The following is a 16,202-nucleotide window of genomic DNA, read 5'->3' on the forward strand; positions in this document are numbered from 1 at the left end:
GCTATGCTGAGGGTGAAACATAAGAATACAGTAGATTAAGAGAGTTCAATAGATGAGTATTTCACCTCTGGCAATTAGAGTGGGTTTTGGTGAGCAAGATGGAAGCGAATGAGGGAAGAAACATCAGTCTTTTGTGCTGTCAAGGAAGGGCTGAAGCTGCAAGTTTCCAGAAAGGAGGAAAATTGCCTGCTGCAGTTGCCAGGAGCTTTGAGCAAGATCTAGCAGAGGCTGACTAGCGGTCAGAGCCCCTTGCTGTAAGCTCTCCGAGGTGTATTTGGGCAGAAGGGGAAGGAAGAGGGAGGAGCATCAAGAGAGGACTTTACCGGACACTCATGAGAGGTACTTTACAGATCCGGGGAAGATTGTGCTGGGTTTTCTCCATGCTCTGAGTCCAGTCCTTGTTGTTTCAGAGGCAGACATAGACTGTAACGGGTAGCTGAGAGAGGCCCGTGGTTCTTCCAGGGCTCTGAGGGAAGCGAGATGAGTAGACTGTCAAAAATTGTCTTGTCCATGCCTATAGCTGCAGCGTGATTTCTAGCTCAGATTTCTACACCTCACATTCTGTTTTAAGAGGAGAGGGCTGTACTGCCTAAAACAAGGCAATTACAAGCAAATATTTATGGTGTTGCAGTGTTAGCTATATAGTATCAGGATTGGTTACTGTAGTAATGTAGGGTGGGAAAAGGTAAGTCTTCCATATTTAACGTTATTCCTCATCTGAATGATGTCTGAATTTGAATACACTCAATCTTCACGTTTGATGCTATGTGATTCAACAGTTCTTTCCTGTTTCTTACACTATGTGCATAAAACACTTGCAAAACAACAAGGAAAACTATTATGTTGTTTTCAGTTGGAATCATGCCTTTAAAAATCAGATCACGACGCTACAGGGTCAGGCGAAAAATAGAGCAAATCCAAATCGGAGCGAAGTTCAGGCGAACCTTTCTCTGTTCTTAGAGGCAGCTAGTGGCTTCTACACACAGGTGAGTTGCAAAAAAAAACTGTTGGTTGTGGTACATTTGTGTAATCTGTAGGCAAGCATGCTTCAGCCTACGCTGAAGTGCACGTGGGTCCTTCACAAAGCTTTGACTGTCCTCTGTCAGTCTCCCGTGCTGCTCCAGCAACTGCTAGTTCCAAAATGTGGATGCACGGTGAGGATTTGTGTGACGGTGTAATGTTTTGTGCTTTGTTCTGTGTCCCTTCCTTGTAACATGCGAGTGGTGAGCATTGAGTTAATGTTTTCCAAGAGCTATCTACAATAAATGCAGCTTTTCTTTTTTATTTTGATTTATATTGCTACCTAACTTAATGCCTTCCACAGCTATGGATTTAAGTAGGGTGCTTATCCCCAAGAATATTGCTTTGCATTTAACAACATGTAATGTCTTGCTGTTCTTCTGATCATGGCTTCTAAGCTTACAAGCACATCTTCAGTCTCAATTTTGTTTTTATCAAAAATAATTTGAAAGTGCAAATTTCAGATATAGGAGCTCTTCTTCCCATTATGCGAAGATGTATTGATGAGTGCTCTTGAGCTAAGTATCTCCTGTGAGTTTTCAGTTCACTTCAAAATCATGTTCATGTACTTACTCATTACTGCTGTTTATTTGCCTATACTCTTTCCAATGCTCAATTTCAGTTTGCACTGGCTTTAGGTTACAATGTGCGTAATAAGTCATTTTTCTTCATCAGTTCTCAGTTTGCTTCTGAACGTGTACAGGTCAACACTATTATTTTTAGAATCTGTGCTTTTTATTTTTTTTTTCCCTTGGGTATTGCTTTTTGGAATGCTTCTTATTCAAAGCAGTCAGTTTGACAGGCTGTGGTGTGACTGCCAAGGGTTTTCTGCCATCTACACCATTTGTCTTGCAAAAGTCTTTCTTCCCTGCAGTGTTTCAGGAAACTTTGCTCTTGTGCGTGACACCACAGACTGGGTTGTCTTTCACTATTTGTGATGTTAATTGTTCTGTTTTTAGTCTAAAGACTTTCCTCAGCCATGTTACCTGCTTTCCAACAGCGAGGCATTTGTAAATGACAGTTTTGAAAGAGAACACGAATTCTCTTGATCCAGCATTTCGGAAGATGTCAAGTTTCTCTTTTATCCCACTTTCATCTGTGACGTTCCTCTTGCTTGGAGATTTTTATCTGCTGTATAAAAGACGGAGTAGAAGGGGAAGGAGATCTTAAGCAAATCTTTTTCTGCAGCAGACAAGAACCCTGCATTTAATCTTTAGCTGTTGGCAATGCACATCTCAGCCCTGGGCTTTCTGAGTGCCTTTATCTGGAAGTGGGACTCTGCTACAGGTCTATTTTATTTGGAGATTGAGGATGTTCACAGCGGGGAAAGAGTCTGTCAGTTTTTACTGGGATTTTTAACCCTGTAACACAGTGGAACAAATTCTTCATTTCTAGACTGAAGTCCATTAGGAAGAACTTAAAAAGCGCTAATTAGAATGGCAAAGTTCAGCTTTTCCTTGAATCAGCTTTTGAGATATTTGATTAAGTAGCTGGTGCCTAGTTCTCTGAGCCTCAGCATTAGCTTCACACAAAGAAGTGGACAACTCAGTCGCTTTTTAGTGGGACAACTCAGTCGCTTTTGCCTTGTATTGCCTATAAACTTGGTTTTCTTCACGCTTCTCCCTGCTAAAAAGCAATATGAAGCTCCATGTCTTCCATATAGATAATTTGTAAGTCTCTTTCAGTAACATAGGCTTGTTCACTTCAAATATGTTTAACTAATCCATGCCTCTGAGTGATCTGTGCTGGTTTTGTCTCTTGTTTCAATGCTTTTCTGATTACTGTCTCTAACTGCTTCTAAACTAGACCCGCTTTTCTAGTTATTACAGGAATTGTGCACAGTTTTTAATGTAGACTTGCCATGTCGTGTGAAGTCTTCCCAGCTGGGAATCATTAGCAATAAACAGACGCACACCAGCGCCATAGTGAAGCCACAGTCCAGCTCCTGCTCTTACATCTGCCAGCACTGCCTTGTCCACCTTGGAGATATTGGTGAGTTTCTGAAGCAAAAGGAGGTGGGGCATTGAGTTCTTCCTCAGTGTTCAGCCTTCACAAGGAAGAAACCGTACGTGCCTTGTGTAACCGCTAGACCAAGCATGCTCCAAATTAGCAGCTGATGGTATATTTGGTTGCTGCAGGGGGAAAGTCTGGAAAGCAGTGCTGTTAGACTTTCCTGATGTGTTGCACAGTAATGCATGGAGACAGTTAAAGGTACCTTTCTAGTGATTTGCTGGAATCTTGTGTTCTAGCATACTAATCACGTAGTCACGTTATAGCTGGCAGGCACAGTGAAACGTTGAAACCAGTAACTATTACAAAAACTTGTTGCAGCAGGCTAGCATACTTCTCCATTTCAGAACGGTACTTTTAAATCTCTTTTACGCAAAGAAGATAAATCCAGCCTTTTATAAATGAGACTTAGATTTTTACATTAATTTCAACAGGCTATGAGAGCTATGTGTTGTAGGAAGTTCTGTTTTTGCAGTAATCTCCAATTATGTAGTAACCTAAAAGTAGATCTGGTTGTTGATTGTGCAGAGAAGTAGGAAAAAATATTTGAAGCTCTCTGGATGTGTTGCTGCTGGCACAGCAACTTTCTAAATAAAAATGATGAGCCATGACAAGAGGGAAGACCTGAGGAAAAAATATCACCTTAAAATTCTACCTGTTGAATCTTTGTGCTGCTCAGTCTAATTGTATGTTCTTATGCTCATTTCTAAAATGATAGCAAAATGCTCTTCAGGTTAAACTGGGTTGTATTAATGTAATTGCAGGAAAGTTGCTTTTTGTCTCATTTTTTGTTGTTGTTTTTAGCTCGATATAGGAATCAGACCAGCCAGGCAGAGTCTTACTACAGACATGCAGCTCAGCTTGTCCCTTCTAATGGTAAGTCTGGGATACCGTTTAGGTATATAATCCAGAAGGAAGATTTGGAGTATCTGCTTCTCTTGTGTGGTGATTGGAAACTTGAGAGGTTGTATAAGACCTTCTCCTAATACTCAAATTGCAAAGCAATTGAGTAACAAAGCCCAATCCACCAGGAAATCATCTAAATAATAGCTGTTTCCCTGATCTGTGTCAATTTTCTCCTTTATGAGTATTTAATAACAAAGAAGGTAATGTGCAGCTTCACTCCAAGACTTCTACTGCTATGTTACACTGTTCAACATGTATATTTCATAAGGGACAATTAATGAATACTTGTCCACCAGTGGCATTCTTTTCTTTCACTGCTTGTTCACATTCCCATTTGTGAAGTTTGGGAGCTAAAGTTAGACTTCTCAAGTTACTCATGCAAGTTAAGAGCTTCATTAGTTTGGGAGTGAAACTTTTTAGTTATTGGGTTATGGTGGCCTGAAACTTAGGGATGGTGTGAAGGATAAATTGTTTTTGAGCCAGGCTGCTGAAACTAGTACTCCAGGTTTTAAGCAATGTTTTAACCAAGCAGTTCTCCATATTCTAACTAGCAAAAAAAATCCACTATAGGTGGAAAAAAAAAAAAACCACCTCTTGATTTGACTCGAGGTAAAACTGGACTAGATCCTCTCCAGATAGAGGATGATAAATATGGTGATGGGAAAAGCATAGTTTGAAAGTATCTTGTTTAGACAAAAGTCTTGTGGCGTGATTGTTGCCTTGTTTTAAATGATATGCTAAAAAAAATAATCTATATCACAAGTTTCAAAGCTTTTTCTTTTGAGTGGTACTGATAATGAGGCTGGAGTAAAAGGGTCAGCAGATGAATCTGAATGTTGCCTTCTAAAGATTTTAGGATTTTGTTTTCCCTTTTAAAGTGACCAGACTTCAGCTCAAACCTAGCACATTTCACTCAATAACAGCTTGTTGGAGGACAACTTTCCTTTTCTCTCCTTTAGGTCAGCCTTATAATCAGTTGGCTATTCTAGCCTCTTCCAAAGGAGACCACTTGACCACGATTTTCTACTACTGCAGAAGTATTGCTGTGAAGTTTCCTTTCCCAGCTGCCTCCACTAACCTACAAAAAGCACTTTCTAAAGCACTGGAAAGGTAAGACTAAGCATGAGTTATTTCTACTCAGATAGGATGGAGGAAGTTGCCTCTAAATGTAACTCCCTTGCCAGAAGTTGTTTTTATTGTTGTTTTATTTGGAGGTGGAGATTGAGCACAAGTTCCTTAATGCCCTTCCTCATCAGAGTATCCTTACGCACGTTTAGAACAAAGGATAATTTATTTGGGATGCACTTGAGTGTGAATAGTGAATGTAGGAAAAAAGCATATTGTGCCAATATGGAAAAGCAGTCTTGCACGGACATTTTTCCTTTCTTGAATTTCAGAGAAAGTTTATAATGTTATGTGCAGCTGTGTCTAATTCCAAAGACTGAAGCCAGGTATTTATTTTCTGAATGTAGTCGTGATGAGGTGAAGACTCGATGGAGCGTGTCTGACTTCATCAAGGCATTTATTAAATTCCATGGCCATGTGTACCTGAGTAAGAGTTTGGAGAAGCTGAGCCCTCTTCGAGAGAAGCTGGAAGAACAGTTCAAGGTTAGTTCTAACAATGTTTTAATTGGTATATTGAAGAGAATATTTTTAGCAGCAGAGTTCTGAAATTACAGTCCAGTGATAACTCTTTCACATGCTAAAATACAGGAAACTCAAGTAGTTAGTTAGGGAAGGTTTGTATCACAGCTAATAATAGATAGTTCTGTTGACTTTGGCAAATAGTAGGATTTTTTCCCTTCTGACACATGGAGAGTTGTTGGTGGAGATACAGGAGAAATCAACGACCACAACTGGTTCTTTACTTTTTAACCTGGATGATTCTTGGATGCCTGTGAAAAGCCCTTAATTCATCTGGAAAGTCTTGGTTTAGTTGCCTGAAGACTTTTGAGTGCTTCATTTCTGGATGGTGTTCCATCACTCCCACTGGTTATTAAGATGGCTTTTAATCTTCCTCAGACAACTTGCCTCTTCTACCAGTGGTTTGCCTCTAAAAGCAGTGTACTATTACAACCTTAATTTGTGTGTAGACTAGAACTATTCAGAACATGTTTCCTCTGGAAAATCCAGGAGTATCCATTCCTTATGTAGCCAGCTCATTAAGCTGGACAATATAGCAAAGACTGCAACAAAGGGAACTTAAGGTATTTATACAAGGTAGTACAATTTCAAAGTGGACATATTAACTGTTAGCTGCCTTCTGGAAACAGCTTCAGCTTCTTAAACATCATCATTTGTGGAGAATGAGCAGATATTATGGATAGGTTTGACAGAGTAAATAGAGTATATGCTTTTACAAGTTAAGAAAGAGGGAGTAGATTTTAGCAATGTAAGGAAATACAGATAGTCTTTACAGTGTCAATTTACATTGAATTTTTGCTTTTAATTGGGCTGCTGGAGCTAGGTCCAAACAGTCACTGAAATAAAAACAAAGAAACAGGAATTTGTTGTGAATTGTATGAGCTTTGAATGTGAACTGCTTCAATGCTGGGAATTTTTCTAAATTAAATAATTGTATCTCTTTGTGTGCGGTGTTGGCTGTTGAGCAAGTACTGCTTTTTCCATAATACCTATAATCAATAATTATGAGCACTGCTCAGGCATGTGGAATAGCCTCTTTTTTTTTTTAACTCATCCACAGTGTTAAAATAGAGCTAATTGAGACCTGCTTTGTTGCTTAGATTACTTTATTTACATTGTGCAACATAGGGCTTAATTTACTAGAGAGCAACTCTTCTGACTTAGATGTGTTGAATGTGGGTGTGAAATTGCCTGTGTGGTGGATAACCACTTCAGCTGTGTGGCTGATGGTAACTTTGAATGAGGAGACAGGTCCTAGGTAGGAGTGTTCAGCCAGGCCCTCAGCTCTGCTCCTGTCGGCACTGGCAGTGCCATGCTGCATGCTTCATGCCTGTAACTGGAAATCAAGGTTGAACAGGAAGCTCAGACTTTTCTGATGCTTACGCTGGTTGGTCAATTTGCCTGCCTGCCTGTGTATCTGAACAGAATGCATCGGTTGTGGTTTAGGATATCTTTATTTTTCCTGCTTTGAGAAAGGTGTCTTACAATGTAGCTGTTAAGTGCATCAGTAAATAGCTTGTGCTATTTCAGTTAACCACAGCACTCCATGACCCGTGAAGTTAGATGTGGAATTAGTCTTTAATATATAACCACAGCAATTTTTCCTGGGGTGTTTTTTTTTTTGTTTTGAAATGTCACCCTATCTCTGCTTTTTCTTGGAAAGGCTGAAAACCACAGTGGACATGCATGCCCTTGCAATTCTTGCAGTTGCATTGCAATGCTGTAATTGCACATTAAAGGCATGCGTTCTCTGAGAGAGCTGTTCCCAAGGGAATGCTGATTTGTTGTGCGTATGACTTGGTGTACCAGCAAAAACCTTGGGTTTAACAGCAGGCATCTGCCTGTGTCCTGCTGGGAAAGCTGAGTGCTAAGCTATTAGGGATGACCTGAAAGCAATCTAGAACGAGTGTTGCCTCGAGGGCAGAAACATTAATCAAGCAGTGCAGTAGAGGCTACTAATCCTTTTAAAGGTGTGCTTTGACATACAAACAGAGCATGTATTTTTATATGTCTTTGCAGAGGTTGTTATTCCAAAAAGCCTTCAATTCTCAGCAGTTGGTACATATTACTGTTATCAATCTGTTCCAACTGCATCACCTGCGAGACTTCAGCAATGAAACGGAGCAGCACAGTTACAGCCAGGATGAGCAGCTCTGCTGGACACAGTTGCTGGCTCTCTTCAGTAAGTATGAGAATTTATTTATTCTTATATTTCTTGTTTGGTTTTATGTGGAATCCATTAGTGATTTGCTATCAAATGTTAAGATGGTTGAGCAGTCATTTATGTCTAGCAGTGTTAATGACCACTGGATTTGTGCTGCCCTCTTTGAAACCTTACAAAGCTCTGCATATTTTCCCTGTTTCTGAAGGACCGTTTACTTGGGTGCTCAGTTGGATCTGGCTTGTCTGTGGGTAGTACCATGTTTGTAGGGCTGCTCTGCAGTTGTCTGCAGTGTGGTGTGAGTTGTTTCTCACACTTTGGGAGGCAGTTCTAACTTGCCAGGACTGAGGGTGAAATGGTGCCGATAGGCTCTGGGCTTCGGCAGCTTCTGTGCCCTTGATAATATCAGGTAGGAGTGCAGAGCATTTTAGGCTTCCTATAATGTTGATTCGCTTGATATGAAAGGGCTTATGCTTAACTTTGCTTTGTTCATAAATACCTAAATTTCTGAAAAACAAAATTTCACAGTGAACTCCAGACTGGAATCTGGAGAAAGCACGTGTTCATACTTGTCTGATACTGTTTCTCAGTGTGTGTGCTCTAACAGGCCTGCCTACAGAGCTAACTCTGTTTGTGTACCTGCTGACCTGGGAAAGTGAATAAAATGCAGACAAATGGTTGACCACTTCTTAAAAAAAATAAAGTATTTTCTGGTCTGATTGTAATGAGCTTGTGTCACTGGCTTTTGCTAGCTTGTCAAAAGGATTTACCATAACGCTTAGAGGAAGAAAAAGGAAAAAAATAAATGTTTCTCCCCACCCCCCGTATAATTTTCTACAATGAAAGATGCTCTGATCTGCCAGAGGATTTGTTTAGATGAAGTAATTGTACTACTTAAAAATCTAGCTCTTAAAGTATGCTTTTTTATGGGATCTGGATTTGTTTGAGGTTATTTGACCAATTTTAAAGTACTGCTCCTGCACTGATTTTTTTTTTCCTGTGCTCTGTTTCCAGTGTCCTTTCTTGGAGTTCTGTGCAAGTGCCCGTTACAAAATGACTATCAGGAAGACTCTGGGGCTGCATATCCTCTTCCAGCTGTGAAGGTTTCAATGGACTGGCTAAAACTTAGGCCCAGTGTTTTCCAGGAGGCAGTAGTTGATGAAAGACGGTAGTGAGTGTTAATCTTTCTTTTGATACATTTAATTGCATAAGGTAATAATGACTGATATACGAATTGGTAGTAGGAAAGCTGATGACATAACTTGTCATTACAGACATCAAAATTCCAGAGAACATGCATTTGTTCATAAAACTGATGGTGAGACTTTTTTTGTGCTGCATCAGCAAATTCACTGCTTTAATTGGCCTTCGGTTTGCTTGTAACTTTTTTTTTAAGTTAATAAGATCAGAGGATCCACTTTAATGTCTGACTTGAGTGTAACTACTTAGTACAGCCTTAATCAAGTCTGTTGTAATGATTTCTTAGACTTATTGCAGTGGGTGGCAGGAAAATACTTGCCTTAATTTCATGCAGTAAGTCATCAGCTTGGGCAGACCTGGAATCCAGAATTTTACTGGCTCATGATCCTGGAATTAAGTCGAATTTTGTAGAGAAGAAATGTCAGTACAGACATTGCTGTTCTGAGTTGTTGCTCTGATTTTTCACTTCTGCCTCATCTCATAAATTTATGTTTAAACAGTTGAAAGTTAACTTTATAGCTAGCCTGTTTACTTTTCATGAATTGTAGCAGTTCAGTAAAGTATTTCTGGCCTGTTAGGTATTTCTTCAGGTTGGAGCAACTGCTATTGACACAATTGGATGGGTATTTTTCCTAGGATGGCCACCATAAGGAAAACGGTGTGAAAGCAGCTTAGCTGATCTTGTGTGATTTGCCACAGTGCTTCCAGCTCTCTCAAGGTGGTCTGTGCTATAAGATGTGATTCTGGCCATGGCTTGCACTTCCTGTGCATTGATGTTTGGGGAGCAGGGTTACCTGTAACGTTGGTTTGTGGAAATGCTGAACAAGTGCTGAGACTTGCGGTCATGTGCAGAACAATTAAGTCCTAGAGCTTCGGGAGCATCAATTCTAGAGTTCCCAAAGGCAACATTAAGGAAAATAAAAGTTAACAAATTGTTATCAGACGGTAATAAGGTAGTAAGTATTGCTGTATGCATATTCTAAAGGAAGGCTTTATCCCACTATTTTATTGGTGAAGATTATTCAAGACTCTTCAACATAAATTAGTCCTTGCAGAGAGATGCATGTAGTATTTTATGGAGTACCAAAATGAGTCTTCAGTTGTAAATGTGTTTTGAGTTAGCCAGAGTAGATCCCTCTACCCAGAGAGTTAACAGGTTATCTTTGAAGATGCCACCTGGTTTTCAAATCTGTGATGTCATAAAACAATAAAAACAACATTATCCAATAATGGCAGGTACATGTTGTGTAAAGGAGCTGAGAAGTGGGCAGCAAACAGCTGTAATGTGTACAGCTGAACTTAAAGAAAGTTCAGTACTGCTAAGACTTGGCAAAATGGGCTTTAGTTAGTAGTCATTCCACTTGTTGGCCCCAAAAAGTTAAGATGACATCCATATTCCCCATTATTGCTGAGAATTAAAGTTTCCCTTCTACTTCCATTGTAAAATCCTTATGAAAGGCATTGTTTGGCTGCAGGTCACGCAAACACACATGCCATTATTGGCCTCTGTTTAATAAACTGATGTCTGTTTTATATTACTTGAAGTCTTCCTTACTTTGAATTCATAGTTCAGACCAAGAAATAATCCTTACTCCTTTCTAAGCTTTCAGTTGTCCCTGTTCTGTGCTTATTGTTCTCCCGTGGAGAGCTAACCCTGCTCTGGACAGACTGAGTATCTGCAATAGGAAAGAAAGGTGCTTACCTAGAATGGCAGATGGATCTGAAAGCAAGAACTGAGGACAGAAGTCAATATATCAACACTAGTGTGTGCTCTTTCTGGAAACAACTTGTCCAAACTTTCCCTGGGGCAGCCACACTGGATCTAGATTTTTTTTTTACATGTGTTACTCTACTTTAGAGATCTCGTACTACAAAATCTCATTTTTTTCAAATATACTAGAAGATTGGAATTTCCTGTATGTTCCAACAGACTTGTGCTCTCCCTTTTTTCCTCCTTTTGTTTTTTGTCGGTCACAGGGAGGAAGGAGTTATTGCTTACTTTAGCATACAGAATATACCAGTATATAAACATCGTGTTTCCTGTCCCTGCAGCCGTGCAGGGAAGCAGCCACCCTTGGGCTCTCAGGTGCATGCTGCATTCTTTGGTCCAGGTGCTGGATGATGGCTGCAAGCCTGGCTGAGGGAAGACGAAGATTCATTTCACTAATACCGGGCACAGTGGACACCTGCGCCTGCTATTTCCATTTTAAGAAACAGTTTACTTGTTGACTTCAAGGACTTGATGACCATCACTAAAGTAGAGAAGGATGCTTAGAGTTCTAGGCTGCAGCCTTTTTGTAAAAAAGGCAGCCTGTTGGTGGTAGTTAAATGTTAACCACCTATGCAGTGATTGTTGTGATTTTTTTAAAAATGATTTCCTCCAGGGCCTATGTAAAGAATTTCTAGTCATTGCTTGCACTGCTCTTGCTGGTGCAAGACTGGGTTACTGCCAGCTAACCTTCACTTTAATCTCCTTACTCGGTGCAACCGTTACTTAGACCTTCTTGCCTTTCTGGTGTCTGTTCCAGTGCCACAGAGCTTTGCTAATGTGAGTAGAAGAGAATTGCGTCTGTATACGGTGATTTGTTTTGATTCCAAACTGTTTCATTTACTTTGTCAGTGAGAGTAGGCAGCTTTACACTGAAAAACATCGATTGAAAACAAGTTCAGAGTTCTCAACTTTTGCTCATGCAGTGTTTTTGTCTAGTGAAATTCATGGTAAGCTTCCTGAATTGCTGGATTATGAGCAACTCATACTGTGAGTGTCTGGCTTCCTGGGTAACTTCACAATGACTTTTTAAAAATACTGAGTTGTTCAAGTCAGATTATTTTCCCTGACACTTGAGGGAAAAACCTTTTATTGGGAATCAAATGACTAATGCAAGCTGTGGCTGTGTAGATTTCAGTGTGTTCTTGTTAAGGTAAGTTTCAGGTTTTATAGTTTTCACTTACAGTTTCTGTTCTGATTGCAGCATATGGCCATGGCTGATTTCTCTTCTAAACAGCTTCCAGCCTCATGAAGAGGATCTGTCCAATAATAATGGTAAGGATGCTTCTGGTCTGTGCTGTGAAGGACTGGCTCATTTGGAAAGCTTTAAACTAGATCCGAAGGAGGATGGGGTTGTAGCTGGGCTTGTACCAGTGGGGCAGCGCCCCAGCACTGGTGAAGGCTGGGAGGCCTCCCACCATCCTGGGGTGAAATCAGTGCTTAATTAAACCTTGCAAGAGGGGTCAAGGACAACAGAAAGGGCTTCTTCGAATACATTGCAGTTAAAACTAACACTAGAGGCAATGCAGGCCCACTGATGAATGAGGTGGGTGCCCTGGTGACAGAATATACAGAGAATGCAGAATTACTGAATGCCTTCTTTGTCTATAATGCTGGAGGCTGTCCTGAAGAGCCCCCTGTACCCCTGAGGCCCCAGAGGAAGTCGGGATAAAGGAGAAGTTTGCCTCTTTTTGCCTCAGTTTGAGGACTGGGTTAAGGACCAGTTAAGCAAGCTGGACATCCATAAGTCCATGGGTCCTGATGGGATGCACCCGCAGGTGCTGAGGGAGCTGGTGGAAGTCGTTGATTGCTAGGCCAATCTCAATAGCATTTGGGAAGTCGTGAGGAACGGGAGAGGTGTCTGAGGACTGGAGGAAAGCAAATGTCACTCCAGTCTTCAAAAAGGGCAACAAGGAGGACCCAGGTAACTATAGACTGGTCAGCCTCACCTCCATGCCTGGAAAGGTGATGGAACAACTTGTCCTTGGCATTGTCTCTAGGCGTATAAAGGATAACAGTGTCATTAGGGGCAGTCACCATGGCTTCACCAAGGGGAAGTTGTGCTTGACCAACCTGATAGCCTTTTACAAAGACATAACCAGGTGGACAGATGACGGTAAAGCTGTGGACGTGGTCTAGCTTGATTTCAGTAAAGCATTTAACACTGCATCCCACAGCATCCTTGCAGCTAAACAAGGAAGTGCGGTATGGATGATCGGGTAGTGAGGTGTACTGTGAACCGGCTGAAGGAAAGAAGCCAGAGTTGTGGTCAATGGGACAGAGTCTATTTGGAGGCCTGTGTCTAGTAGGATCCCTCAAGGGTTGGTACTGGGATCAGTATTATTCGATATATTCATCAACAGCTTAGATGAGGAAATAGAATGTACTGTCAGCAAGTTTGCTGATGACACGAAACTGGGAGGAGTGGCTGACAATCTGGAAGGCTGCGCTGCCATCCAGTGGGACCTAGACAGGCTGGAGAGTTGGGCAGGGAGAGATTTAATGAAATATAACAAGGGCAAGTGTAGAGTCCTGCATTGGGGCAAGAGCAGCTCCAGGCACCAGTATAAGCTGGGGACTGGCCTGCTGGAGAGCAGCACAGGGGAGAGGGATCCAGGGGTCCTGATGGACAGCGGGATGACCATGAGCCAGCACCGTATCCTTGTGGCCAAGAAGGCCAATGGCATCCTGGGGAGAATCAGAAAGGGGGTGGTTAGTAGGCTGAGAGAGGTTCTCCTCCTCTACTCTGCCCTGGTGAGAATGCATCTGGAATATTGCATCCAGTTCTGGGCCCCTCAGTTCAAGAAGGACAGGGAACTGCTTGAGAGAGTTCAGTGCAGAGCCCCGAGGAGGATTAAGGGAGTGGAGCATCTCCCTTATGAGGAAAGGCTGAGGGAGCCAGGTCTCTTTAGCTTGGAGAAGAGGAGACTGAGAGGTGACCTCATTAATGTTTATGAATATGTGAAGTATGAGTGTCAGGAGGATGGAGCCAGGCTCTCTCTTCCCAGTGACATCGACAGATAGGACAAGGGGCAATGGGTGCAACCTGGAACACAGGAGGGTCCTCTTAAATATGAGACGAAACTTTTTCACGGTGAGGGTGACAGAACACGGGAACAGGCTGCCCAGAGGGGTTGTGGAGCCTCCTTCTCTGGAGGCATTCAAAACCTGCCTGGATGTGTTCCTGTGTGACCTGATCTAGGTATTCCTGCTCTGGCAGGGGGATTGGACTAGATAATCTTTCAAGGTCCCTTTCAATCCCTAACATTCTGTGATTCTGTGACTGGGAATGATGCATGCTTTTTCTGATGTTGTTCCTTATCCTGTTTACCGTCTATTCACCAGCAACACCCCTTCCGGAAGAATTTGAGTTGCAGGGATTCTTGGCTCTGAGACCCTCATTCAGGTAGGTGACAGCTGAAGGAAACTGCCTCCTTGCTAGTGTCACTGCTTTGATAGCCACTGACCTGTTCCCTACGATACTTTCTTTATGAACACGTGTTGCTATATGGATTGATGGAGGTATCATCTCGAGACTGTAATAGGTGACGTAGGATTTCATCTGCATTCTGAAGAGGAAAATAGATCCTATGCCAGTCCTCAATAAAACTCTGAGGAATGCCATGAGCTTATAACACTGCTCGTGACTGTTTTTCTTCTGCAGTCTTCAGGCTAATAAAATGAAAGGGATAAATAATTTAAGAAATGAGGAAAGGAATGTTTTTTTTTTTTTCCTTGAAAGCTGCTTGATGTGTTCTTACTTTACTTTTTTTTCCTGTTTTTAACTGTGTCCCTGTACCTAATAACATGCACACGCTGAAAAATAAAAAACAAAAACTCTTTAATGTAGATACATCTTATGAGAAGAGAATTGTATCTGTAACTCAGACAGCTGTAACTGTCACGTTTTGAATAGAATCTGGCAAAATATCACAACCTATGACGAAATAATGGTCACCAGTTGTATTTCTGAAGAAACATGCTTTTGCCGAGGGTAACTGTGTAATTAATATTATTCCCTCTGCTATTTCAATGTTAGGAACTTGGATTTTTCCAAAGGCCATCAGGCAATTACAGGAGATAAGGAAGGGCAACAACGTCGGATACGGCAACAGCGACTCATCTTCACAGGCAAATGGATTGCTGATAATCAGCCAAGGTAATTGCAAATAGCTTCTGGGAGTTTCAGTTGCTTCTGTAAGCTTAAGCAGTGTAGGTGCCAGAGATGAACTTTATTTTTCACATTATTTTACTAAGCAATTCAATATAATGTGAGTACGGGATGCTGACAGTGCTAATAACATGTTCTATATCAGTGTGCCATTGTTCCCTAAACTAATTCTGATAAGGAATGTATTTGGAGTGAAGCATCACATCTGGTGAGGCCCTTTTGTGATACTGCAGCACAGCTGAGATGAGTGGAAACAGTATTTGAAGTTGTAGCAAGAGTGTTAGGTTACCTTGTGGAAAAGAAAGCCACCAACTATTCATATTTGCTTTTCAATTTCTGTCTTCTTTAGGTTGATTCAATGTGAAAATGAGGTAGGAAAGCTGTTGTTTCTGACGGAAATCCCGGAATTATTACTAGAGGATTCTAGTGAAGCCAAAGAGAGTCTCGCCTTGCAGGAAACATCTATCGCAGAACCACTATCCACAGATGGCAGCCCTGGACTCAAATCAGTTCTGTCCTCTGGCAGAAGCCTAAACAACAACTGTGATGCAGGAGAAAAACCAATGGTCACATTCAAAGAAAATATTAAGCCACGAGAAATGAACAGAGAGCAAGGGCGAATCTATCCACCTAAAGATGTAGGTAGGGAAAGACGGGACTATAGCAAAGGAATAGTAGCCAATAAGAACGATGGAAAGAAGGATAACAATAAAAGAAAGAATGAGACCAAGAAATGCGGCTTGGATAAGATGCAGGAAGCAGGAAAGCAGAATGTGGCAGTTCAGGTAAGCCTTTAGATCAAGGGGATACTGCATCTTAGCAGTATGTTTGTGTCAAGGCCATCACTGCTTGCACAGAAATCAGTAGAGCCAAGGTCTTTCCGCAGGCCTGCAGGTACCCTTAATGCACAAAGGAAAAAAAAATCTGTCTCAGAGACCAGGTATTAGTAAACTTTGGGTCTCTGCCCTTTTCCTTGATGCTGTCCCAGTTTATTGGGGAGGAAAATGTAGGGAGCAATGAAAGGTGATTTTTTTGGTATGTTCAGTATTTAAAACAAACAAAAAAAAACCCTAAGCCTTCTAGCTATTGTTCCACAAACAGTTTAAGGGACAGCTTGCATGGCCAGGTCTTAGTCATGCTATTACCTGTGCTGTGGTTGTTGTGAAGGAGCTGGGCATTTTCTGTTCAGTTGGCTTGTGCGCTTGCGATAGATCGAACACACCACAAAAGCACCAAGTTGTTTATGTGGAGGAGGATCCTCTGTACTGCGCGTGCGGTAAGGTGGCCCTCGGTGGTCGTAAGAAAAGCCACGCAGCTTTTAA

At 41.5% G+C, this 16,202-nt stretch overlaps 1 protein-coding gene across 6 annotated transcripts in view; it reads left to right on the forward strand.

Moving 5' to 3' along the window:
• SMG7 (SMG7 nonsense mediated mRNA decay factor) overlaps positions 1-16,202 on the forward strand; it is a 48,517-nt gene that overhangs the window by 17,332 nt on the left and 14,983 nt on the right. For 5 of the 6 annotated variants that reach the window (XM_035332840.1, XM_035332841.1, XM_035332844.1 and 2 more), the window contains exons 4-14: positions 854-986; positions 2,841-3,012; positions 3,835-3,906; positions 4,896-5,046; positions 5,409-5,544; positions 7,600-7,762; positions 8,756-8,912; positions 11,914-11,984; positions 14,055-14,115; positions 14,749-14,868; positions 15,230-15,665. In XM_035332840.1, coding sequence (XP_035188731.1) covers positions 854-986; positions 2,841-3,012; positions 3,835-3,906; positions 4,896-5,046; positions 5,409-5,544; positions 7,600-7,762; positions 8,756-8,912; positions 11,914-11,984; positions 14,055-14,115; positions 14,749-14,868; positions 15,230-15,665 — 1,672 coding nt within the window. The remainder of the gene's footprint in view (positions 1-853; positions 987-2,840; positions 3,013-3,834; positions 3,907-4,895; positions 5,047-5,408; positions 5,545-7,599; positions 7,763-8,755; positions 8,913-11,913; positions 11,985-14,054; positions 14,116-14,748; positions 14,869-15,229; positions 15,666-16,202) is intronic. The other variant, XM_035332842.1, reaches the window with a different exon arrangement.

This window comes from Oxyura jamaicensis, chromosome 8 (assembly GCF_011077185.1).
Source record: "Oxyura jamaicensis isolate SHBP4307 breed ruddy duck chromosome 8, BPBGC_Ojam_1.0, whole genome shotgun sequence".
In the NCBI taxonomy this organism is placed as follows: domain Eukaryota; kingdom Metazoa; phylum Chordata; class Aves; order Anseriformes; family Anatidae; genus Oxyura; species Oxyura jamaicensis.